This window comes from Aphelocoma coerulescens, chromosome 3 (assembly GCF_041296385.1).
Source record: "Aphelocoma coerulescens isolate FSJ_1873_10779 chromosome 3, UR_Acoe_1.0, whole genome shotgun sequence".
Classification (NCBI taxonomy): Eukaryota; Metazoa; Chordata; class Aves; order Passeriformes; family Corvidae; genus Aphelocoma; species Aphelocoma coerulescens.
Genome location: NC_091016.1, coordinates 32,972,966 through 32,998,092, shown reverse-complemented (window position 1 = coordinate 32,998,092; position 25,127 = coordinate 32,972,966). Strand labels below are relative to the sequence as shown.

The following is a 25,127-nucleotide window of genomic DNA, read 5'->3' as shown; positions in this document are numbered from 1 at the left end:
TTACAGAAATCTACTCTCTCCTTTTTGTATACTAATGGAAAGTTTTTAGAAGGAAATATTGAGAGTTCTGTACCTAAAACAGATTTCATAAAACTATACATTCTTGGCAGACTATTTAGACATATTTAACTTATGTGTGCTTAATCTGTATTTTTACAGGATTTCTCTATCCAACAGTTCTGCTAGCTGTACATTAATTCCATGCAGAAACACTCACATCTGGGAGTTAACATTTGTGCAAGATTTGATTGGTTGTATGTTTGCCTGTGAATTTTCAGATGTGGGCAAAGAAAATATTATTTCTTAGGGACTATATAAGGAAATAGCTTAAGTCTTCACATGACATCATATCATTCAGCATCAGATTATCAACCTGTATCACCACAATGTACACAGTAACTAGTTGTTCATTTAATATATGGCAGGAACACGCTTGTTTCATCAAATTCTATATATCATGATCATTTAAACTTTGCAGCTTCTATCGTACTTAGAAAAGTGCCCTTTATGCTCAAAATGGTCGAGCAAGATTCACATTATGGGTCTCCAGAGATCAAATAAGATTTCTCAGGAGAAAAATAAACACTTACATTGTGCTTAATTGATGAAGGTTACATAACATCAATATCTCAACACCTTTGGAGTCTTGAAAGACTGGCACAAAGGAAATACACACCAGGAACAAGATCTTGCAATTCTTAGCTGCTTTTAGTGTACTCTAAGAGACATAACCAGAGACATATAAGTTCATTTTCTTGTCCCCAAGGAAAAGAATCAATTTAAGAATCATAATTTTATAATAATTAATAATAATGTGACTTCTCTTCCTAAAATTCTTGCCTGACACTGAAGAAATAAGGTTTATGCATTGTTCAGAAACAGTTCCTCCTTGTGACAATGCTAGTCCCATAATACTGCCAAGATCTCTGCCATCCTAGACTGTCTGCCACTCTGTGTGACAGATGCCTGATTGGTAGATGCCTGAGAGAGGTTCATCAACACAAGTTCAAACTTTTACTTTCATAAACCTCATTCTACTTTTTATCTCATGGCAAATCCTCTTTCCTCCATACTCTTTCTACTGCTTCAGAATCCTGATCCAGAGTTCACGGACCTATTGAGACTCACTCCACCAACTTCCTGTGGTTAGGGTATTTTCCCCACTGCGCAGCTAAGGTAGGGGACTAGAAGAAGTCTTTCCTAGTCTCTGGACACATGTTACAAGGTTAAATAGTTTGCATTATTAATGATAGTAAATACAAAGTATCTGATGGGATATGGGAATGAGGAGCGAGGTCCAAAGATGTTCTCAAAACTCTGTCAGAGATGCATCACTCATCAGCACAGAGCTTTTTGTCCTGTGCCACTAATGTCAGGCAAGCTGTAAGCCCTCCAATTACCTGAATGCAGTCAATGTGCTTCAGATTTATATTGTGCACTTCTACCTTGGAGTTGGCCACAGCTTATTTATTCAACAGGGATTTTCAGAACCTTCTGGAGTTGGACAAAAAGAATAAAGCTATTGCCTTTGAAAATGAGTGTATAAAATAAAAAGAGCTCCTGGCTCCTTACTCCACTGTCTGTGGCGCCAGGCCACAGAGGATTTTGAGGGGACCACAGGCACTCTGTCTCCTTGAACTCCCTCTAGCTGAAACCTTGCCCCCTGATGTAACATCCTCATTCATTATGCAGCTGTGGAGAAAAGAGATGTCTTATCAACAAAATTTATACTGTTCTAACCCTCAAATGGTCTCTCATCTAGCTGAAGACTTCATCTTATTTAAGACCAGAGATCTCTGCAGTTACCCTGGGCTAGCCTCCAGCAATCCCTGGATCATTTGTGACATCTACACCCTCCTCTGGGATGTTGCTGGGACCATGCTTGGGCCAGTTTGCATTCTTTGTTCATTCTTTTTGCCTTGATCCTTCAAACTAAAGGCCCCACCTTTGTCCTCTGTATTCAAATGTCTCAAAGAACAGTTTGACGGGTTAAGAAAACCATCTTCAGGCACATCCCTCTCCTTGGGGTACTCATACCACTCATTCACCTCTGCCAGCCACAAATCTGGCATCCAGTTTGGCACTGAGAACATTTCCTTCCCTTATGTGCATTAAACATGTTCATTACATTACAGCTTCCACATCATAATTCACATAACTCACCCAATTACACTTCTTTACCACTTCTTAAAAGCTGAAACTCCCTTCATGATGACTGTAAGGCTCAGTTCTCAAACTTCAGTGCATGCGAAATGCTGCTGCTAACCTCCTTCCACTTAAAAATAAACAGGAACACATCACCTTCACCCACAACTGCATCTGTTATAGGGTGTTGATCAAAAAAAAAAAAAAAGGATAAAAATTCTATTGTTCTTTAAAATTGCTCTTTAAAATTCTTCCTAGACTTTGTCCAGCTTATCTCATGTTCTGTTCATTTCTTCCACCACTTATATGATTGAAGTGAAAAAGAGTTCAAAATTAAGTTAATGTTTGACAGGTTATGTCACTCTGATGTTGTTATCCTACTGTTTAAGAAAAGTTTGGGATTTAAATAAATTACAATCTGTTTTTCCATGAATTAAAATGAAACAAATTTTAATTAAAACAGCCAGACTACATAAACACACATAAATTTATTCATATGGATGTGTGTGTATTTACACACTTTAAAGAGTAATTTCCTTATTGTTTTCTGCCCATAGCAGGTAGCAGATATAGGGAAATTGTAGTTGCAAAAGAATCCCATGCTTTGCAGATCACTGCCACTCAGTGAAATCTTCAGCCCTATGTCTAGTATCAGCTTCTTCAGCAAGCTATGGTGAGAATGAAACAACTAAAAATTACTGCAGTAGTGACTAAACTCTGTTAGAAGAACAAAGAATTACTGAGTCTCAAGACGGTGCAAAGTGAAGTCCCATTTTGCAAAGGTGTTTGGACTATGTCTCTATGGCTAAATAAAATGGGCTGAGAACCCCTCTCTGTTCCTGAAGCTAAGTGGAATTTGTTACTAGGTCTTTGGGTCTTTTGGTGCCTCTGTAGTTAAAAAAAAAACACCTATTCCTTGTGAGGTTCTAGTTCTGGGTATCAGAGATAATATAAGGGAATGCATTGTAAATTGTTCAAGGGATATTTTCAGAGGAGGATGCTAAAGGAGGGAGTGGACTGAGAGCATGGAAGGGTTCCTGGGACAGCAAAAACTTCTGGAAGTGTGTTGGAGGACTAGAATAGTGTGGGACAGAGGGAGTCAAACCAGGTGGTGTGGGACAGAGGGAGTCAAACCAGGTGCTATGCAGTACAACCAAAGTTGTGCCTGGTGCATGGTAGCAGCGAAATGGTGTGCTTAGCTCATGCTCTCTCCTCATGCTATGTAGCATCAGCGTTTGCTGCCATCAGCATCTGCTTCCAGGGGAGATTTTGTGCCCTTATGCACCTCACCATGCACACATGACTTGGTTGGAGGAAATATGATGTGGTTATGGGACCCCAGCAGCAGTTTCTTAACCAGTACGGTATACAACCTTAGTCCTGCCTGCTGAACTTAACTGACTGAAACCAATTCCGTTGGTTTCACTGGGTTGGCCTTTTCTATATCTTAAATAAGCAACAAAGTCAATCTTAGTCTAGTAATAAAGTCCTTGTTTATAAGGAGAATAAAACTGATGAAAAAAAGAAAGGAATGAAAAGGGATACCAGGTTTTTCTCTGGGAAGTAAAAGGTCCCCAGCGTATTTGAACTGATTCAAGAACCTATGAAATAAAGCAGAGAAGACATCAAAGGACAGACAGAATTAACTCAGCAAAAAGAGGTTGAAACAATCCACAGAGGAAAACACAGAACATTGTCACAAGTGCAGAAGTAGCAAATTTTCCACGGGAAAGTTGATCAGTTTTAAACTGATGTTATTTAAACTATCTAGTTTTCCACAAAGCTGTTCCTGTAGTTTTGATCTGTACACAAAATTTCTCAGAAAAATTGCAAGACATGACAAGCAACTAAATTGCACTTCCTAATTTCTGCAAATAAGGCAATTTACTTATTTATTACAAAAGCTATTTGGAGTTGAAACAAGCTGAATGCATTCTGAAATGCTATGGAGTTTCCCTTACAACAAATAATTGCTTTAGTTTTAATTTATACTGTCTTGTTTGGTTTTATTTTTTTTTCCCAATGGCAAATCATAGCAATTATTTAAAAAGAAAAAAAACTATCTCAAAACTGAACAAACCATAGCTAAATCCATAAGTATTTGACATTAATATCTCTGTGTGTTACTTGCCAACACTACATTACATTTCAGCTTGCCTCGACCATGCAGAATTTAAAAGATGGATATGTTTATGAGCATACCACATAGCACAGACCATGGAAGAACTTACACGAGGTCTTTCTATAGTGAAGGGGAAAAAAAGTCTACATATCTGTGTATAGTGCTTGGTCCCTAAATCTTGGCAAGGATACCTGTGTCTGGGGCCCTGGGTTGTTTCAGAGGCTGCACTTCCTTCTCTTGCCGTGGACACAGAAGAGGAAGGGACACCCAAAATCCTCTTGTATCATGCACCAGGAAGGGGGCATGAGTTCCGCTCACTTGCAGGTAGGCAGGATGGTTAGTGGCTGCTACTAAGACAAGGGATTTCTTGCCATTGTGTCGACGTCTGTGAATCACCTTTGACGGACTGGGGAAGACTTTACGAGGCTTAAGCTATCTGGAAGACTAAAGGATGTTAAGGACGAGCCTTGTTTCCTCTCAGCAGTGAAGAGAGCTGAGTATTAGAGCCCTCTAGTGAGGTTTCTCGGAGTGGATCCCCGCCTCCAGCCCGTGGGGCCGAAGGAGTCACTTTCCTTCCTCGGGGAGAGCCGAAATTCCCTTTGGTGCTGCGGGAGAAGGCGGGCGGTTTGTTCCCCTCAGGAAAAGGTCCCGCGGGAGCGCCGATCACCTGCGCCGCCGCCACCTGAGCGGCCCAGAGATGCCGGCGTGCCCTGGCCCGGGACCCCCCCGGCCGCCGCTGCTGCACGGAGGGTGCCTGGTCTCGGCCCCTGCGGCGGGGATCGCGCACCCACAGCGACAGGACCGTGGCGGAGCCCCCGGAGCTGTCTGCTGCCCGGGGAGGGAAGGCAGGAGGGAAGGGAGGGCAGCCTCTTCCTAAAAATACTCCCCGGTCAAATCCCCGTGAGGCAGGGATGGAGATGGTAACGAAAATGCCTTGAATCGGTAGGAACAGTGAACAATCTTCTTGCTTTCCTCATCATCTTGGAATAATCAGCGGAATTAACTGAGGTCGAGGAAACAGGCTCTTGGGTTAGTTGTGGGAGGCTGTGAGAATAGGGGGCAGCCATTAAAAGAAACATGATCGCTATTCATCAACTCGGAAGAGGGGAAAGGAGGAGGGAAAAAAAGAGACCTTCGTGGCTGGAGCTCATACCAACCTGGTCTATCTCTGATCAAGAAGATCCCTGGAAACAAGAAGTTTACAAATATTGTCAAATTGATACTTGTAGTGTGATTTAAGTTGTCAATCCCGCAGAAGCTCACCAGAAGTTTAGATTCAATAGCCTGCATTTCTGGCTAGTTATTGCCAATCCCCTAAGGCAGAAAGCGCGCTCTCTCTCTGTCTTTATTTTAACCATATGTGCCTTTTGTTGTTGTTGTCTTGTCTGTTAGCTGTGCACTGTGTGCTGAGAGAGTCCCCTTGTGCCGCGGAGCATCTGAGGCGGTCCCCGCAGCCGGGAGTGGGGCGGGGGCTGGGTGGGCACTGGCCCAGGCCCCCCTCCTGCTCTCCCCGGTCCTCCCCCCAGCCGTCTATGTACTCCGCAGGATCTGTGGAGGAGCCGCGGAGGGGGAACACCCCAAATAAATATCGATGCTGGGGGTAACGGCCGGGAGGGTGCTGATGGCAGAAGTGGGTGAAAACTCTCAGCCCCTCGCCCTAGACGGAGAAAGGATAATATAAAAGTAATAGGGACTGGCCGCATTAATCGGCTGGGGGGGGCTATCGTGTTTCGTGGGGCGCTCGGGAGGTTACAGCGCCTTGAGCTGGGAACACAGTGCCGCCCCCGGAGTCCCATTTCACCGGGGGGCGGCCGGGAGGCGGGGGCGGGAAGGTTCACCGAGGCCAGATCAGTCACGTCCCATCAGGCCCCCATCTCCTAATTAATACATCTCTTGCGAAGATGTTATTCGAGCATCTCTGGTCCAGCCGGTGGGGGAAAGGCTCCGTGCTGGAGAGGAGCGGCGGAGCGGGGCGGCTCCGGGGCACAGAGGCGCCGCTCCCGTCGGCTCCCAGCAGAGTCCCCCCAGTCCCCAGCACCCCGCTCCGCACCCCGCACCCACCAGCGTTCTCCTTCAAGCGGAGTTTGTTAGCATAATCGAGTTACCCGCTACATATCTGAAATCCTTGACCCGTCCCCTTGAGGAACGGTGCATTGCGTGCAGCGAAAGCTTTGAATTATTCCTTTCTCCCCAAATCAGAGAACAACAAGCAATTGTTGTTTGTCTTAATTTAGTTATGTGCAATGATCGTCTGCTGCGTTCTTTTTTTCAGTCGAGACAGGATCATAGTGCTATCTCTGATGGGATAGATTCGGGTTTTAAACAAAATGCAAAAATAAATAAAAGCGTGAATAAATAGCATTAGGGCGGGGGCAACAACCCGCGGATCCGGGTTGCAAAACTGCCTCCGGGAATCACGGGTGAGCTTTGGCCCCCTAAAGGAGCCCTAGTACCGTCACGGAAAAACTTGTGAGCCCGGGGAAACTGAGCTGAGCCCCCGGGTTGGGGAGTGTGGGGCAGGTAGGCCCAGTATCACGGCAAAGGTCGCTATGATTCATTAAAAAAAAAAAAAAAGACAGAAAAACCTAGCCAGAGTAGCACAGCTTAATTGCGGCAGGCTTTCGGTCTCAGTAAACCCCACCGGTTTTAAGGGGAAAGCATATTGCCGTGCCGTCAAAAGGACAGAAAAAATTCTTGTAAATTAAAAAGAAAGAAAAAAAAAAAAGAAAGAAAGAAAAAAAAAAAGAAAGGAAGAAAAAAATAAAGAAAGAAGAGAAAGAAGGAAAGAAACAAACGAAAACTTGGAGTTGTCTGTCTTTTTTTTTTGCTCTCGCTACAGTTCTCGCCACGGTAGTGGACATCTGCGGGGAAGATGTGTTTTTTTTCTGGCATGTGAAAGTTGTGGGGTTTACCATTTTTTCGCTACCCTTGCCGATAAAAGCGCCCTCGGAGGGGCCCTGTCTCCCTGCCCTGCCCACGGTGGAGCCGAGGCTGGCTGGCAGGAGCGAACGTGTCCACAGCCCTGTGAGAGTGGGTGACAGGTTTGTCCCGAGCTCAGCTCGGTGAAAAGGATGAGGGGCTCCCCGAAGGCAGTGGTCGAGGAGGCTGGCGGAAAGGTGTCGGGCAGGAGCTTGGGTGAATCGGCTCCCGTCTTTAACAGCAACGATGCGGGCCTGTAGCCTCCCACCACGGGCTGTTGTCTACAAGGGGACGGTGAAGGCAGAGCCGAAAAGGCGATTTCCAGATAATTGCAGCTCTACTTAGGCACTCACTCGTGGGCACGGAGCAGTTCCGGGCAAGGAAAGGCTCCTCGCAAGAAAACCGGCCGCCCACACCCCGCTCCTCAGCCAGTCTGTGTCACAGCTAATGAAAGGAGCGTCGCGATAAAAACCACCTTTTTATTTCACTCGTGTTTCCCAAAGATTGTGTTGACACTGACGGTCTCGTACTCTGCTGCGCGGAGGGGTGAGGCGCTTCCCGAGCGGGGCCTCGGCAAAGTGACAGCCGTGCCCGGACCGGGATGAAACCCCGGCCTTCTCCACCCGGCGGCAGCGGGGCTGAGCAAATATTTGGGTCGGCTCAGCAAAAACTTTCCACGACAGCTAGAGGGGAGAGGACTGGCAGCAGCCAGGAGAAACGATCTCGTCGGTCCGGGGGCAAACGTGAGCAGGCGATTCGCTCCTCCTGCTCTGAAATATAATGGCAGGGAACGAGAGCCTTCACAAATGCCAAAGAAAGCTCCTCTCCCGGTCGCCTGTTTCCCTCGCAAGGCTCTACAATGCGATTCGCCCCGTGCTGCGGCTTTGCAGCCAGTATCTTCTCTGACTTCCAGCATGTAGGAAAGTTTTTCTCTTTCCCTAAAGATAAAAGCAGTTATGCAGAATTTGGATCCAGATGTCACTAATTTACAATTGCTCTAGGACGCAAGCTGATACAGGGTGCCCGGGAAGGGGGTAGCCCTGCCTCTGCCCAGCTCTCTGGGAAGTGAACTTACGTTTACATGCAAGCTGCAGCCCGGCTGAAGCAGCCTAAAGTGAAAGCGCCTACGGAGGAGCTGGAATGTAAACTCTGTACTCACATTTTAGGGTGCTAAGAAGACTCTTTTTCAGGTCTAAATCTATGCAACAGGTTTTGACATCTCCTTTCCAGCTAGGGCTAACAGCTGCTCCCGTTCAGATTCAACCACTGTAGTTGTGAGACGGAAGGAGAGGAAGAGGAGTCAGGTATATATATCCCTAATAAACGTGGGGCGACCGAGCATGGTAGCGGGGAGGCGGGAGACATAGCTCAGACCTCGCTAGCACTTTTCATTATTTCCACGGTCCCCATTCCGGGAGGGAGCGGAAGGCACACGGTGTGTGCGCGCAGAGGTCGGAGACGGGAGAGGGGATTTGTGCTTCTGTTGCTGTTTTTGCTCAGAGCAGTGTTTGAAGTGGAGCGGTTGTCCCATCCCGTCACTGCTCGCTACAGCTGCGGCCGTGAACTATCCGGCAGCTTAGGTCGGCTGGGAAGCGCTGGGGTTGGGATGCTTTCGTTTACAAACAAGCACAGTTTGAATCCTGCGGAGATCGGCCGGAATCGAGGCACTAAACGGTCGAGAGCTCATTTTGTAAAGGAACGGAGGGACTATCATGCGAGGGGGCTTTACCGACCCGTCACCAACATGCCCGATTTTGTTTTAAACGAATTTGAGTGGTTCTTTTCTCGACCGGAAAAAGAAGCCTCTATTTTCCATCCCCGGAGGATCCAGGGCGGGAACCGCCCGCTTGCCAGTGTTTCCTTACGGCAGCATTCGTGAAAATGCCGGCCGGACAGGTAGGAGGACACGCAGCTTCCACAGCGGAGTGCACTCGAGAAAGTATGAGCATACGCCGCGGATATGCACAAGTGTTCGGACATGCTGGGAGCTGGACACGGTTGATCCGCTGCCCCCCTACCCCGCCCTCTTCCTCCTCCTCCTCCTCCTGCCTCCCTCCCCCGCCGCATTTCCCCTGGCCGCAGCCCTGGCGCGGCTCCTCGCCGGGAGCCGCCGCCGCCGGGAGCCGCCGGGCTGCGCGCCGCCGCCCCAGCCTCGCCTTCCCCCGGGGACGGCCGCTGCTCCCGCCCGGGCCGGCGCGGAGGCTCGGTCCGGCTGCCGCCGAGGCTCAGGCTGAGAGGCGGGAAGCCGCAGTCCGGTCTCTTGTGGCTTCGCTAAATCCCTGACGCGCCGGGGCGGCTGAAAAGGTACCGTGGCAGGAACCCACAATTGCAGAGACCTCTCCTGTCAGGACTGCAAACAGCGTAGAAAGAGCTTGTGGGATTAATCATTGTTTCTCAGCAAAAGGGGAACATAACAGGCCATGGAAGCTACCCTGAGTTTGTGGCCGGGAGGCTCCTCCCGAGTGCCCTCACCTGGGCGATCCCCGGCGCCAGCCTCCGCCCCGGCGGTCCCGTTTGGCCGCCACCCCGTGCGCCGCTCCTGAGAAGGCACCGCGGCTCCCTTAACCCGCTCATCGCACCCTCTCCCTCGACCTTGCAGCTTGCACAACCTCTCTCCCTCGCCTTTCACTTTGTGTAGACCGATAAGGGACGGGAAACAATGCGGGTCCCTGCCCCGCAGAGTCGGTAAACTTAAAACGCCGTGTGCAAAGGGCACGCGCGGGTGATAAGGGTCCGTTTAATCAAGCGAAGTGTCTCTGACTTTTGCACTTTTACGCGTTCCTCTCCTGGATGAAACACACCGACACGCTCTTGGAAATCGAGCATAAATAAATGTGCGGCATCCCGTGATCACAGATGCCAGCGCCCTTCACGCCGGTGCGTGGTGGGGCACGGCCGGCTATTCATGGAGAGGCAATCCCTCTCCGGCCCCGTATCATCGCGCCTTCTTCTCGCTCCCGGGCAGGTATGAGAAGCGTAATGGGATCCCAGGTCATGAACAGGGTCTCCATTGTACATGAGAGGCCCCTTCCTTATAAAACTCTCTTAACAGTGGTTACTGGGCGCTGGGGAGGGAGGCTGTAAGGGAACGTATTTAGGAATGAATTTTTCTGCAAGGGCCGGAGACGGGCTTTTCTCCCCAACGGCAGCCGCGGGTGCCAGGGACGGCAAAGCCCGCTGTCCAGAGCGGCAGGGCCGGGATGGGGCTGCGGGATCCAGACGGGGCGGAGGGGCCCGGCCGGGCCGGCGGCTCCGTCCCGCCGCGCCGCAGTGCCCTGCGGCGAGGAGCAGGGGCCCGGGCTCCGCGCTTTGGCGCTCCCCCTCTCCCCCGATGGGCGCCTGCAGCGTCAATCACGACGGAAATTTCTCCCTCGCTAGCTAATATCTCAGCTCGCAGGGCCGCCTCTGAGTGGATCTGAGCAATCTGTCAACCCAGCCGGGGAGCCACCTCAAAACAGATCGGGTTACCCCTGATTGACAGCGTCACCATGGCAAATAATTTGACTAAAACTATTGTCTTCTCCTGGCAGTCCCCGGGTCAGATAACCGGACCAATCACAGCGCGGATAATCACTTTTCATGCCAGCTTAGAATAATATTATTAAAAAAAAAAAAAAAAGGAGAGAGAGAAAGAAAGGGGGGGAACTCCGAGAGGGAGAGGAGCGAGTGAGCAGGGCTTTAGCACTATATTATGTGGGATCTGGCGGTGGGGGGTGGGGGGGGAAGCAGGGAGATCCCAAACCGGCGGCCGAGGGGGGTGGGGGTGTGAGAGCCGCGGCCGCTGCGAGCGCTGCAGATAGGAGACAAAAGAGGCACGAAGTTACTCTCGCAACTTGGACTTACAAAAACGAGGCGGCGGCCGGGGGGAAAAGCCGCCCGCGCTCGGGCTCTCGAGACTTTTTTCGTCGCTCTTCGCATTTTTTCCCCGGCTCCCGCGACCGCCCCGGGGCCGGGCGCCGCCGATGGCCGCGGCCCCCCGCGCCCGGCCGTGACGCCCAAGCGGGCCCCGCCGGGCGCCGCCGCCCCGGGGCCGGCCCCGCATGCCGGGCGCTGCCCGCCGCCCCGCGCCGCTCCCCTCTATGCGGCCGTAGGGCGCGCGGCGGGGCACGGCTCACCATGTCGATGCTCCCGACTTTTGGCTTCACCCAAGAGCAAGTGGCCTGCGTCTGCGAGGTGCTCCAGCAAGGCGGCAACATCGAGCGGCTGGGGCGGTTCCTCTGGTCCCTCCCTGCCTGCGAGCACCTCCACAAGAACGAGAGTGTCCTGAAGGCCAAGGCGGTGGTGGCCTTCCACCGGGGCAACTTCCGCGAGCTCTACAAGATCCTGGAGAGCCACCAGTTCTCGGCGCACAACCACCCCAAGCTGCAGCAGCTCTGGCTGAAGGCGCACTACATCGAGGCGGAGAAGCTGCGGGGGCGACCCCTAGGGGCGGTGGGCAAGTACCGGGTGCGCCGCAAGTTCCCGCTGCCCCGCTCCATCTGGGACGGCGAGGAGACCAGCTACTGCTTCAAGGAGAAGAGCCGCAGCGTCCTCCGAGAGTGGTACGCCCACAACCCCTACCCGTCCCCCCGCGAGAAGCGGGAGCTGGCCGAGGCCACCGGCCTCACCACCACCCAGGTCAGCAACTGGTTCAAGAACCGCCGGCAGCGGGACCGCGCCGCCGAGGCCAAGGAAAGGTACGGCTCCCCACGGCTCCCCCGACGCCCGCGGCTCCCCGACCCCGTGGTGGTCCCGAGCCTTCCTCTCTGCCCCGGCCCCTGCTGCGAAAAGCCCTCAGAGAGGGGACGGGCTCTCCGCCTCGGGGGCGCCCAGAGAACCAGAGGCGAGCGAGCTGGGCGCTCGGCGAAGGCGTCTGTCCGCCAAAAGTAGCCCCGGGAGAGGGGGCCGAGACCCTTTCCCCACGGACACCCCACTCCCCGCACAGCCGACGCGGCGGCCCCGGGGCAGCCCGTGCTGCCAGGGGCGCTTCGCTAGGGCCGGCGGCGGCTCCTGGTTAAGCGGCGTTGCCGCCTCCTCCCCGCAGCAACCCGGCGTGGAGCCCAGCCAGGCGCCGTGGCCGGAGGTGCCCGTGCGAGTCCGCGGCCCGTCTGGAGAGGCCAGCGGCTGCGGGGCCCAAGGGCAAGGGCTCCGCACCCCCGCACAGCTCAGAGCGTGTCCTTGAGGGTTACCCCGGTGCAGAAAGGGACAGCCGGGGGGCAGCCGGCAACGCGTGGGTCTGAACGCTGGTAGCAAACATGTCCTCTGTCGTGGTCTCCTGGCGTGCGGCCGGAGACCTGGACAAGGACTGAGTGGAGCAACTTCTTGCCTCCCTCATGACATTGCAGTTCTTGTTTGCTACCGAGCAAGGTGCGCATGAACGCATGTCAGTAGGTGTATGTTCTTAGGCCGAGTATGACTCTGCATCTGTGTTTTTCACGTTAAGTGGAGTGAAGGGACCATTAATCGCCGGGAAGAGGTTAATGCCTACATCCCTGGCTATTCGGGTTGACTTTTCCATCAACAGTCCCTGTGCCTTAGGAAGACGGTTCGAAGAAGCAAAAAGGGTCCTCTAACTGCTTTCACTAGTTCACTGACTGGCCCGGTCCGTACAGTCATATGATCGTATGATCTGCGCGGTTAATTAGCGGATCAGAAATCTCCTGTAGATCCGTGCCTCCGAGGAGAATTCTATCTTTGGTTTCTGCCAACCGTGCTTTGGAAACGGGCAGCGCCGAGGCCGCGCTGCTGTGCAGCCCGGCAGATTGAGGCACAGATTTGCTCTATTCATTTCCCGAAATGGTGCTAGTGCTTTAATTTTCCTTCAAATCCTCGCAAGTGTTGGTTTTACGAGATGTTAGAGATCTTTTTTATTGCTGATAGCAGGGACTCACCTTCAAATATCCAAAGGAAATGAAGGTTACACTCATTCCATTCCTTTTTTTTTTTTTTTTTCCCGGGGAATCAAATTTTAAAGGTCTCCAGAGACGAATAAGATTTTTGACATTGAAAAATACACTCAACCTAATATTGCACTCCAGACGTTGGAAAACAGACCGTTCATGGGATTGCCATCCACTCAAGGAAACTTGTTCAAACAGAGCTTTCTTGTCTGTTTTTATTTTTTTGGCACTAAGTGTCTCCAGCCACATCCTGCAGCCCTTAGTGAGGAAAACCCGCCAGTGCAATGGCTTAACTTCTCTCGACCGAATCCTGCAGGATAGGGCCCCTCTGCCAGATAGTGTGTTTCAAAACTTCCGCAGAAGCTTTTAAATAGAGTTGCATTGCCTTCAGTTATTTCAGGCAGAACGGTGTCTAAACTATTTCTACGAGGGCTGTGTCTGGAGGCCTTGCCTGGACAGCAGCCCCGACCAGCTCTTGCCACTCACATTTCCGAACCCCCCCCCCCCATATATAGATATATAAATATATAGATATATCTGCAAGGGCTTGGCCAGCCTCCAGCGATTTCTTGGTATTTACCGGGGGATGAATTTCGAAACTATGTCCTGCCTTTCCGAGCCTTTGTTGGCAGGCGCACCGGTGGTGCCGGCTGCCCCCGCCGCGGAGCCGTGCGAGGGCCATCCTGGCTGCGCCCACGCCACCCGAGGAGAGGACGGAGGAGCAGCGGCGGGCGTGCCGAGCGTTTCCCGCGAGGGTCGGGGAAATCAGCGGGTTAACTCTGTTCGCTTTCCTTATCGTCCATATTGGGGTATGTTTGGAGCTTTAAGCTCAGGGCGAGGGGGAAAAGAAAAAAACATGTCCAATTACTTAAGCAAAAGACTTTCCCTCCTGATGTGAGCCCGGGAGGTTGTTCTGCTGCACGGAGCCATCCCGCCTGCAGCTCGTCGGGCTTTGGCCTTCCCAGGAGAAATCATGGCCGAACATCTTTTCAACTCCTAGAGCAGTTTTAAAGCTAAAAAGTCTTTTTTTTTTTTTTCTTTTTTTTTTTTTTCTTGTAATGTCTTCCTCCCTTCCCTTCCGCCCCCCTCCTCACGCTGTGCAAACCCTCTGGAAGCAGAAAATTACGGTTTGGCAAAGTGACACTTTCCACTGGGCTAGTGAGAGACTCTGTTTGCAGGCTCAGCGGACCTTAGACCTAAGTGCCAGATGAAGAGGCCTTGGAGGCTTGCAGAGTTTTTAAACCTACTGTTTTTGCACTCCCCTCCGCTCGCTGCTCCCCGGAGCCAGCTCCCCGCCGCCCCCGCTCCCGCGGTGCGCACCCCGGAGCGACGGCCACATGGTGATTTCCCTCCCTCTTTTGTGTTTCCTATAGGGAAAACAACGAGAATTCCAACTCCAACAGCCACAACCCGCTCTCGGCGTCAATGAACGGGAATAAGACAGTTTTGGGGAGCTCAGAGGACGAGAAGACGCCGTCAGGGACCCCGGATCACACCTCCTCCAGCCCCGCGCTGCTGCTCAGCTCCAACCCCGGGCTGCAGCCCCTGCACGGCCTGGGCCACCCCCAGGGCCCCAGCGCCATCCCTGTGCCCAGCGCCGACCCCATGCACCACCACAGCTTGCAGGACTCCATTCTCAACCCCATGTCATCTAACTTGGTCGATCTGGGCTCTTAAAACCGTGTACACGCTCCCTCCTTCGCGCCAGCCCTCCTTTACTCAATTTTTTCCTTTTTTTCCCCCTTAATCTTACCAGGGACTTTGAAAGCAATGACAAACACTTTAGTGGATATGTTGTGCCCTTTGGCAGCAGGCTGGCTGCAGGTTTGCAAGGTAGTGGACTCCGCTGATGTTGTGAAAAGCCTTAAGGGTTGCTTACAAGAGTTTTCAGGCGTGTAAGGACTGTTGGACAGGAGCCGTGATTTTCACGGCTGGCTGTAAGGCTGATCGGTGTAGCAGCTCATTCCAGCCTTAACTTCACCAATCTCTCAGTGGTGTCACTCGATCGGGCTGGTCTGTGTGGGAAGAGGCACATCGTAATATTTTTTTTTTTCGGGGGGTGGGGAAGAAAGGGGAGCGCAAGGCTGCTCTTGCCATGCCTGTTTGAAAGTTACACATCGCTCCCGTTATTCTATTATAGTTATGTATCCGTGGCAGGTGTACGATGTACAATTTCAACTAAGAATTCAAAAGTTGTAGTCAAGATATAGCAGCAACACGCGCTCTAGGCAGACTCTGTATTCTTCTTGTAGCTGATGCTATGCAGAGAGACAGCTTCTTTGGCCTTGTCCATGTGGTGCTTTCGCCATTTGCTGGGTGGGAAAGGAAGTGATGGCCCGGCTCCGACCCGAAGGAAGGAAGAAGTAGATTTTCCCCTCGGTGTGCAACGCGGGCTGAAGGGGGCTTTAAAATGAAAAGAGGAATTGCTGCTCAAGTGTAGACCTAAATGACAGTATCAACCGCAAGTCACTCACCTTAGTTTTGTTTATTGTTTATATTATGTGAATACATTATTTGGAAAATATTTCTGCTTTTATTTTATAATAAAATTTAGAAATTTAACTCGGCGTATGGTTGCTTCTCTCCCCCGCGGGGTGTTTTCGGGCTCAGTCCTGAGCGGAGCAGAGCGGGCGTCCTGGTGGGGACGCCGGGGACGGAGGTGTCGGGTGGTCAGAGCCCTGCCACCCTGCCCCGTTTGGCCCGGGCACGTCAGGGCCCTTGCCGGCCCGGCCCGGGGAAGCTGCGAGCGCCGGGGAGAGCTGAAGTCGCCCTGCGGGAGCGGAGAGCCAAGGGCGCGGGGAGAGACAGGCGGTGAGGGCCCAGAGGGAAGCGGAGAGGTCTTCCCACCTGCTTCCCGAGGGCACGGCCGTACAGACCGCAGGCTTTTCTGCCCCAGTGTCCGCTTGCCCCGGCAAAAAGCCGCCCCCTCCTCCCCACCTCGCCCTGAGGGCGGGTGGGCAAACCGAGCGTGGCCAGACCACGCTCCGGGGTCCAGCACGGCTGGGCTGCAAACGCCTGTCTGGCGCCTGCGGGAGTGATGTTGGGAAAGGGATTTCTCTATTCCTCTCCTTTTTCTTTCTTTCTTTCTTTTTAATTTCCTTTCCTGTAAGCACCGGGTGGCAAGAAACAGGCAGGTTGCTTGCCAGTTTGCCCCATTAAGAGAGCTCAGGACCCTTGCAGCTTGCACCCTCACTATCCGTCTTTGCTAGAAGCCGGATGTGTTACGTGCTTAAAATGTTCTCAGAGTTTGCAAAGGGTTTTATACCTTCCTTTTGGTTTTTTCTTTAAATCTTCTTTAAAATAAATTTATTGTGAAAAATAAACCGAGAAAACGATATGGCTTCAAGCGGGATAGAAGTATGTGTAGATCAGCGAAGATCACGTCCAGGTTTCAGATGCTGGCTGAAATTTCAATCAGTGGGAGTATTGTGCGGGCAGTGTCCTAATTTGGTGTAATCTGGGTCTGGATTAGCGCCTCTGTGCGTTTGCGGGTGTCCGCGAAAAGCACATTTCTCTGAGGTCCCGTTAAAAGCCTATAGGAGGGAATGTATGGATGTCGGTAATGGGGAGGCTCGGCCTCTGGAAAAAAGCTCTCCCTTAGTCGCGGTTACAAATCCAGTTTCCTCGTTATGCTGGGGTGCAGCGGGGTACAGTATTTTGTCGGAGGCAATGTGGTATATTCGAGTTTATGTTTCCCCCACTTCTGCTCCTTGGGGTGACTTTTACAGTAGCAGAGATGATGTGGATGATGCCTGTGCTGTGGGAGCATACCAGTGTGGCCCTACGTGCATTAGGGTCTAAATAGAAGATCCTGTGATTGCCATTGAGAGGCATCTAATATTTTAGCTATGGATTTTAAGTCTTTGAAAATAAATATTTTGCAAATGGAGGAACCACTGCTTCCTAGAGCTAGAGAAGATCTCTGCTCCCTGTAAAATAACACATGCAGTGGTGCAATATTGCAAAGAAATAATTAATTGGCTAGTTAATTATTTTGTATTTTTGTAGATAAAAATGAGTTTGGGAAGAAAAACAGAATGTCTGGGTTAATAAAACATGGCCTCGAAACCGAAATAAAGCCTTAAGGCTTTGCCTGCTGGAGAAAGAAAAAATGAGAAAGAGTAAAGCCAAGATGGGGAATATTTAAAGAGGCAGTATGAAAACAGGATGGGGTTTACGTGATTAATAAAAGGTCATATTGCACAGAGGAGGCAGAATTCGATCGGGGAAAGTAAATTGAGAGTTGACACGGTGAGAAAGGCCCTTTGAGAGAGTGGGATCTGTGAAAACTCATGTACATTTCAGTGAGGATCATTTATATATGGAGAAATTAAGAGAGGGTTAGTCGCTGAGGCCAGTTAAAGATAGCTAGAAACAGAAATCATGCAGTAAGGAAAAAAGTCTGCAGGTCAATCTGGCATTAAGGGCGCACACAGCTCAAAGCCTCAGTGATGGGACGTGTGTAATGCAACCTGAAAACCCGAACATGTTAAGACTCATTTTATCAGACCGTACTTGCCTTAGTACTGATGTTTGGTAAATTAGTCCAAATCCCTCCAATTTTCCACGCACAAAAAAAGTTCCCGATAGAGGAATATGCCGAAACTGACGTGACTAATCCTTGGTTTTAAACAGATTAGTTATGATTCACTAGCATTAGGTTACATGGGACATATCTCATCTCAGGGTTAGTTGTTCCTGGGGTACCCGCATGGGTTTCGGGGCATAAATCAAAAGACGGTTCGGTTCCGGCAGGTTTTGTCCGTGAAACTCCCCCTGGCTATCCTCGGACTGAGGCCAGGATGCGGCGGGCAAATCGCACGGCAGATCCCCTATAGCTTGGACGATTTGGAGAAGAACCACATTCTCTGTGTGTCTCATATATGCACACACACACCCCTTTATATACATACACACGCATATATATGTATGTATGTTTATATATAATATATATGTAAGCAGTAATTGCCCTCGAACTAAAATCTTACCAAATTACACAATGTATTCAGCATTTGCGGCCCCCAGAACTGTGAATGGAGCCATTCCTTTAGGTAGCAGGGAGCTGAATATTCACGTGTACCAGGGCAGAATTTTTTTCTGCTGTATTTTACTGTATGAGCGTTCACGGACCTGGTGCTGTGCCAAAGAGAGCCGTGAGAGAAATAGCTCGTTTGAGACAGAAAACGGTTCTGTCCATCCTGACAAAGTGCAACTCGTCACCCTGACGGGGAAATACTGATGGATGCGATGAGAGAGCATCCCGACAGGCTATTGGAGATGTGGCACAATTTCCGACACTTCTGGGGACAGGTAGCAAGTTTATAGGAGCAAGAGCCTTCCTATGTGTAGGAGAGCATATGCCAGATCTTGCTGGCTGAACACCTTCCATCTACCAGCCCTTGCAGGCTCTTGGGGGTAACCAGGACTCTCATCTACAAGGCTGGGTGGTTGCATTTTCCTTTGGATAATATAAGCCGTTTTGGAGACACTCGACATGATCCACAGCGGAGAAGTCGCCTGCTCGGCATGTATTTGTGGGCTACCCTGGAGAAAGATACTTCGCCTCTTCTCCCCAGACCTGGTGCAGCAGCTTGGGCCTAACCAAGGTCTCAATGTGTGTTTGAGGGGGGCTGCTGCAGCCCCGGAACGAAAAGCCTTGGGAGTGCCCCTGCCTTATCCAGCGATGTTTGTGTAAGGCACTGGGGCTCCTGTTACCAGACCCGGAAACAAAATCTCTTGCCTTCTTTAGGAGAAACAAATGCAGCCCAGTATGAGCAGGCTTTTGCCTTGAACAAACCCTCACTTGAGCATGACAAATAATGTAGGGGGGTGGCGATGAAAACACTGGGCACTGGCCCTTACTGCAGAGCTCTTTAACTTCTTCTGCTTAGTGAATCAAAACTCTGAGGCTCAGGCAGCCAAGAAAAATATACTGAAGGGAACTTTCAGTGCTTCAGTACACAAGGAAAAGGTGAGGGTTTTGTCTGAAGGAGAGTAGCTCTGGGATTTGGAAAAAATACATAAACCTCGGAGCTGGGCTGCGGGATAACATTCTTCCTATTTTGCTGCGGGGAGTGGTGCTCAAAGCTTTCCCTCCGTGCATCTAGGAGGCGCCTCCTTGCTCGGGAAGAAGGTCCATCCATTACCACTAAAATAAACGGGAGGCGGGTGCTATTTATTAGCGATTTTTTTTTGCCGGACTTGGGTAAGAACACTCCATCTCAGCTCTGAATATCAGATCCGCCTTTATCCGGAGTCCCGGTGTGCAGCTGGCCGACAGACCACCTCCAGCCCAAGTCGTGTAGGAAAAAGAAAAAAAAAAAAAAAGAAAAGAGAGAGAAGGAAAGAAAATAATTACTTTTAACACCTCCCCCCAAAACAACCAAACAACCAAACAACAACAAAAACAAAAAACAAACAAACAAAAGCAAAAAAACCACCACGCAATCAGACACACGGAAACAAGTTGGGACCTCACCAAGAGTCTGGGACGGAGAGGTTGGTTTAGTGGAAGCTAAGGTGGACGGACAGGTAAAATGTCAAATCAGTATACAGTGCTGGTAAGGAAAGGACAGTAGGAGAGGAGAAATCACTTGGAAAGATGAAAATCGCACATGTGCTTCTGATGACCCCATCAGATGCGAAGTCCTCCAGGAAATACATATTTGAAACAGCCAGGAAAAACAAACATGCCTTTTATAGACTTACTTGTCCCGCCATGAAAAATGCAAACCTCGGTATGGTGCGTGTGTACCCAGGGGGTGGGAGGAAGGAAGGGGGAATAGATTTTGTAAAGAATCCGTTGAAAGCCACCTTCATCAGGAATATTAATTTGCGCTGCCCTGCTCTCCAAAAATATGCTGCATGAAAACCGAGGCAGCATTTGGAGCTGACGCGTGTGAGACGAATATCTGAGTCTGAAAAGTGACTGTCAGGAGCTCGTCTGGGTGTCAACCCAGGCAAGACTGGCTGGCAACAGGGAGGAAGAAAAAAAACCGGGGTGTGTGAAGAGTTATAAAGAGGGACTTTATCAAGGCTACAGTTTTTTGCAAAGTTGGACAAGGTCCAATAAATCATCTTGGAAGAGCGATTTCTAGTCGTGCAGGAGTTTAGGTCTGGGCAGAGGTACTCCCAACCACGCCGTTCCAAAGCGATGTAGTCGTGCTGAAGATCGGGGGAGAGAGCAGGGAATTCGATCAGAGAGAACTTTAGCAGTAAAGGTTTCATCGTTCCTCCGCTCGAACCCCGACCACCCTGTCCACGGAGCCGAACACAGCGCGGGCAGGCTCCGACGGGACATCTGATCCCGCTCCCCACTTTCCTTCCCGTTCCTTCCCACCTCCTCCGGAAGGTGACCATCTGTTGTCTCCGCCGCGGGGCCCGGCTTTTGCCCGGTGCTTTGGAAACGCCGGCGGCAGGTGCCCCGGGGGAAGTGGCCCCCTCGGCGTGGGGACACAGGGTCCTTCAGAAGGAGCGGCGAAGGTGCATGGCCAGTCAGTCACCCGCGGGTGAGACATCTCTCCCTGCACAGCTGGAGTGCTGCCGCGAGGGGGGCAGGTGACTGAACACCTCTGGTTCAATGGCGTGCGTTTGATTGAAAGTGGCTAAATACCGTCCTCCTTTTGTCACCGGGGAACTGCGTGACGGGCCATTACCAGAGACCGAGGTAGTGACTTCCTCGAGTAAGGCCCCACCTGACAACCGAGCAGGGCCGCTCCGGGACCCCTCTTCCGTTTCCCCCGACGCCGTGGAACCAAGCGGCCGTCGGGGGCTGTCCGTGCCGCGTAGCGCCCCGGCTGTTCCCGACTTTCGGGGCACGCCTGGGTCAGGAGCGGGATCTGCGCCCTGCAGCCCTTTCCTCCCGGCCCGCGCCTCTTCGCCTCCCACCACCAAAGCCGGGGGAGCGGGGCAAGGGCACGGCCTCCCCTGGGCACAGGGGCTCCCGGAGCCGGTGAACGGGGCTCCCAGGCTGCTGCCGGGCCAGGGACGGCTGGGTTTCTCTCCGTGCTCTGAGACATTCGGTTACCCAGGAGCCCAATAGTTGCTCGGGGCAATGCACCGCGCAGCGAGCGAGGCCACGGCTGGAGCGGGGGAAATGAGGGGACATTGAAAAATTATGAAGAGTTTGGGACATCGTTCTTAAGACCGTGTCGAGAGCACACCCAACAAAAATATCAACAACTGGAAAGTCAGGACAGTTAGGAAACCTCCCGGAACCAAACGAAACCAGACGTGGGGAAGAGAGGTGTTGGCAGGGCTGAGTAGGGTGCGGAACTGGGCGGCGGGGGCCCCACGGTAGCCGTGGAGAGAGTGGCGTGGGATTGGGCTTTGTCCCTGAGTAGGTCACCTCGCTGCTTCCCCGAATTAGTGGAGGATCCCACGTCACCGGCGCTTTTAGCAGAAACCAAAGCGGTCAGAGGGAAGAGGAGTCGCTGACTGACACGGGGCTCTGCTGCTACGGGTGTGTGCGGATCCGGCTCCGTCTCCCCAGACATGCCCAGAAAATGCTTTCTCCCTCATAGCTGCGGCAAATCCCCGCAGGTGTGGTGTCTCTACGGTGTGGTTTCTGTCGGAGAAAAGTCCCAGATCCCTTTTAGCTTAGAGAGGTCTTTTTTTTTTCTTTTTTTTTCTTTTTTTTTCTTTTTTTTTCTTTTTTTTCGGGAGAGACTGGCACAGCCAAAGGGACGATGTTTCCCACCTATCGGGTATTTGAGATCTGATGGCCTGTCTCCGAGATACCATCCCCACGGGGGATCTGCGTAGGTGAAGGGCGGCCAGCCGCTGTCCTGTAATTACCCTAAATCGAGTGTATTTATTATCTCAACTAGTGTCGGTAGGAAGGGGTCGCTCCTGCCTCCGCATCGCCCCGCTGGGGCACAACGGGGAGCTCTGTCCGGGGCGCGTAGGCTCCCCAGCCTGCCCTTGACCCCCGCCACCCTTAGAGGACACGGAATGCCCCCGCCATCGGCGCCGAGGGTTGCGTTGCGGGGGGACCCCAGCCCCCCGTAAGTACCCAGCGGAGCCCCGACTCCCCCTCCCCGGGCCCGGCGCTGCTTGTATGGGCTCGCTGGAGCCGGGGCAGCCCTGAGAGACGCAGAGAGCGGCTGCGGTGTTAGAACGAGGGAAGGCTTAAGCCTGCTGCCTACCCGCTCGCTTGGCGTGCGTTGCCATTTCGATGGTATCTCGCTTTTGGAGTCATTTTATGGCTGGGGGAAATCTAATCCAGTGAAGAGAAAGGAAGAGAATACTGTTGGCATTGAATGAACTCCGTGTGGTAATTTTCGGGCAAATGAGAGAGTTTCCATGCCAAAGCAGTGTTTTCTCGTCGGGTCTGCTCATACTCTGAAGGGAGGCGAAGACACCATTTAAGAAATCCAGCTGGTTGCAAATCATACATTTAATCTCTCAGCTGGAATGATTTAATGGATCAGTATCGAGTAACAGCCCTGGAAAAGTAGCCTCCTAAAAAAACAGAGATAAATCCTGATTGAATAATAGTAAATGAAAACCGTGGATTACAGTGACTGCAAGACAGTATTTTCTTTGCAGTTCTCGAAAGATGCCCCCTCAGAGGGGCCAATCGAGCCGACAAAGCCCCGCGTGCCGGTTTGATGTTGGCGGGGGCAGGTCCTGGCAGCTGCCGTGCCCCCGCTTAACCCGCCTGGGTGCGGGTTCCTCACTCGCTCCTCAAGCCCTGAGCACCTTCCGAGACAGCTTGTCTGCAGCGCAAGCAGCAGGGACAAGCTCTAGCTCCGGCGCTCGGTGGCCGGGCGAACGCCGACGTGCCCGGGTCTGAGGCGGGGGACATCGACTGGGACACCGCGGGGCTCCTCCTTGGGACCGTCAGCCCCGAGCCGCGGTGGCGGCCTTGCAGTAACCCACCCGTCTGCCTCGGGCCGGCCCAGGGGCCTCGCCGGGATTTTTCTTTTTCCTGCAGAGAAGACGTAGAAGCGGGAACGCCGGGAAAAGTGGATTTTTTCCTCGAAATGTGAAAACAGGAGAACAAACCCGTTGCCCCTCTCTGTCATTTTGGGTCGTGTGAGAGACAGGAGAGGGGTCTGCATCTGAAGCAGTATCAGGGTGCCAGGGAAAGACGTGGGGCACAGGGGCCCGCCCGTCGCCCCGCGCTGCTGCAGCCCGCTGCCGGTGGGACCCGGGGGTCACTGACGCGGCGAGGGCCCCTCCGGCGACCGGGGCTCCTGGGGCTTTTTTAACCATTCTGTTGCCGCAACTTTAAGAGCAGTCCGGGCAAAGCCGTCATTGAAAGCAGGATCGCGGCCGGGAGTGCAAAAGCACTTGACTCGCCTCCCCTGGCCGAAGAGAAGGTCATTACCGCGTCTTATTAAAAGCAGTGCCTCGGTAGGCAGGTGCTTCCCTTGCAGCGGCCCCGGGAGCTGGGCAGCCCTCACCAGCCCTTCCGTGTCGCCGCTCGGGCCTCGGGGGACCGGGCTGCCAAGCGGGACCACGGCCTCTAACGCCAAAAGCCCCCGGGAACACCATCCCGCACCTCGCTCTGCCCTGCGAGCTGGGAGAAAGAAGGACAGGACCGAGTCGTCAGCACACGCGTGGCCGCTGCCCGCACACCCGTGGGCGTTGCCCGTGCTGCCCTTCTCGGTCCTGCGGCGGCGAGGGCCCGGGGGTTTCTTTTTTATTATTATTTTTATTATTTTCCAAAAACATTTTATTATTTCCTCGCAGCTCGGATGAGCAAGGGTTTTAGGGTGAGAGGTGGGTTTGCTGTCACGTTTCCCGGTGACCCCGTCAAGCACTGTCGGTGAGCGACCCTGCAGGGGGCTGGGAAGGGGTACCCTGGGAGGGTGGGGGCACACACCTTTGCTTTAGGTTATTTTACTGCGGACAAAGATGTGAGGGGAGCCACGGTAGGGCGGCAGGGGCCGCCCCCAGCCCGCCCGGCCGGGTCGAGCAGCATCGCCCTTATAAGGAATGTAATTCAAGGGCGAATGTCGTCAGCACGGCATTAGCACATTTTTGTCATTAAATGTACTCCAGTAGTAATAGTTGTTCATATTTACAGGGCATTCTTGAACGCAAACCACATGTTCAAATCATCCCTAGATGAATGTGGAGCCGGTGAAAGTCGGTGCTTTCCGAGGACAATTTTGGTGACAAGGGCAGCTCGGGTCAAAACCAGTTTAGTTTGGTGTCACCTATTTTTAGATACAGAAAATCTAAAAGAAGTTAAAGAAACAGGACACTGAAAAAAAAAATCTTAGAAAGTGTTGCAAATCTCAATCTATTTTTTCTTGTTCGTATAATCGTGAACACAATCTCAGCCTCTTTCTAAAAATATTACTCTATGTATGCACTGTATATTAATCTAAATCTAAATTTAAAACCACTACATTTCAAAAGACCTCTCCAAAACTTTTCAACCATTTCAATGTCTTACAAGGTTTTTACATAGCAAGCTTGTTAAAATTCTAATTTCTTTTTCTGCAGGTGATATGGACTTTGACAAATGGATATTTTATATTTCCTATAAATACTTTTCATATTGTCATAAATTTATTAGTACAAGTTTTTGAAAAACCCTCCACCTGCCTGGTTTGCTGAAATCATAGCTACTGTCATGCAGCTCATTTCTGTAAGAAAAGTTAAGTAAAACAGCTATTCTAAGAAGTGGTCATTTGCACTAACCAGAAAAAAAGTTGATACTAATTCTGAAGAACTCAAGGTGCTATTTAACATGTTACTTTCAATCTATACAATCTTTATGACTACTTTTTCTATTAAGTGACTCATATCCAACAAACATGTAAGTGGATATGTGTACAATTTCTATTTAGGTACAATATGCTTTAAAACACAGATTCATGGGTGTTTAATGTTATTAGTAACAGTATAGCTACAGAAGTTCAAATAATAAATTCTTTCTAAAGTATTTGAAACGGATTTGTGTTTTCTCCTTGATTTGTTTTTCAGCCAAGGGCTAAAGCCTGGCCCTGTTCTTTTTGAAGACAGTGGCAAAGTTCCCACCTACACCCCAAGGAGCTGTGAAATCAGTCAGAGTTTTTCCATGGACTTTGGATCAAGCCCATAGC

General features: G+C 51.4%; 1 protein-coding gene across 2 annotated transcripts; it reads left to right on the top strand.

Annotated features, from left to right (window-relative positions):
- Nucleotides 1-11,302: 11,302 nt before the first annotated feature.
- SIX2 (SIX homeobox 2) lies at nt 11,303-15,533 on the top strand. Of its 2 annotated transcripts, none has more exons than XM_069008485.1 (2): nt 11,303-11,862; nt 14,439-15,533. In XM_069008485.1, exons 1-2 carry the CDS (start codon nt 11,303-11,305, stop codon nt 14,740-14,742), a joined length of 864 nt encoding a protein of 287 aa, XP_068864586.1. In that variant the 3' UTR covers nt 14,743-15,533. The 2 variants fall into 2 exon arrangements, with proteins under 2 accessions (XP_068864586.1, XP_068864585.1); XM_069008484.1 differs by having other exon boundaries at nt 11,303-11,877.
- Nucleotides 15,534-25,127: the final 9,594 nt, after the last annotated feature.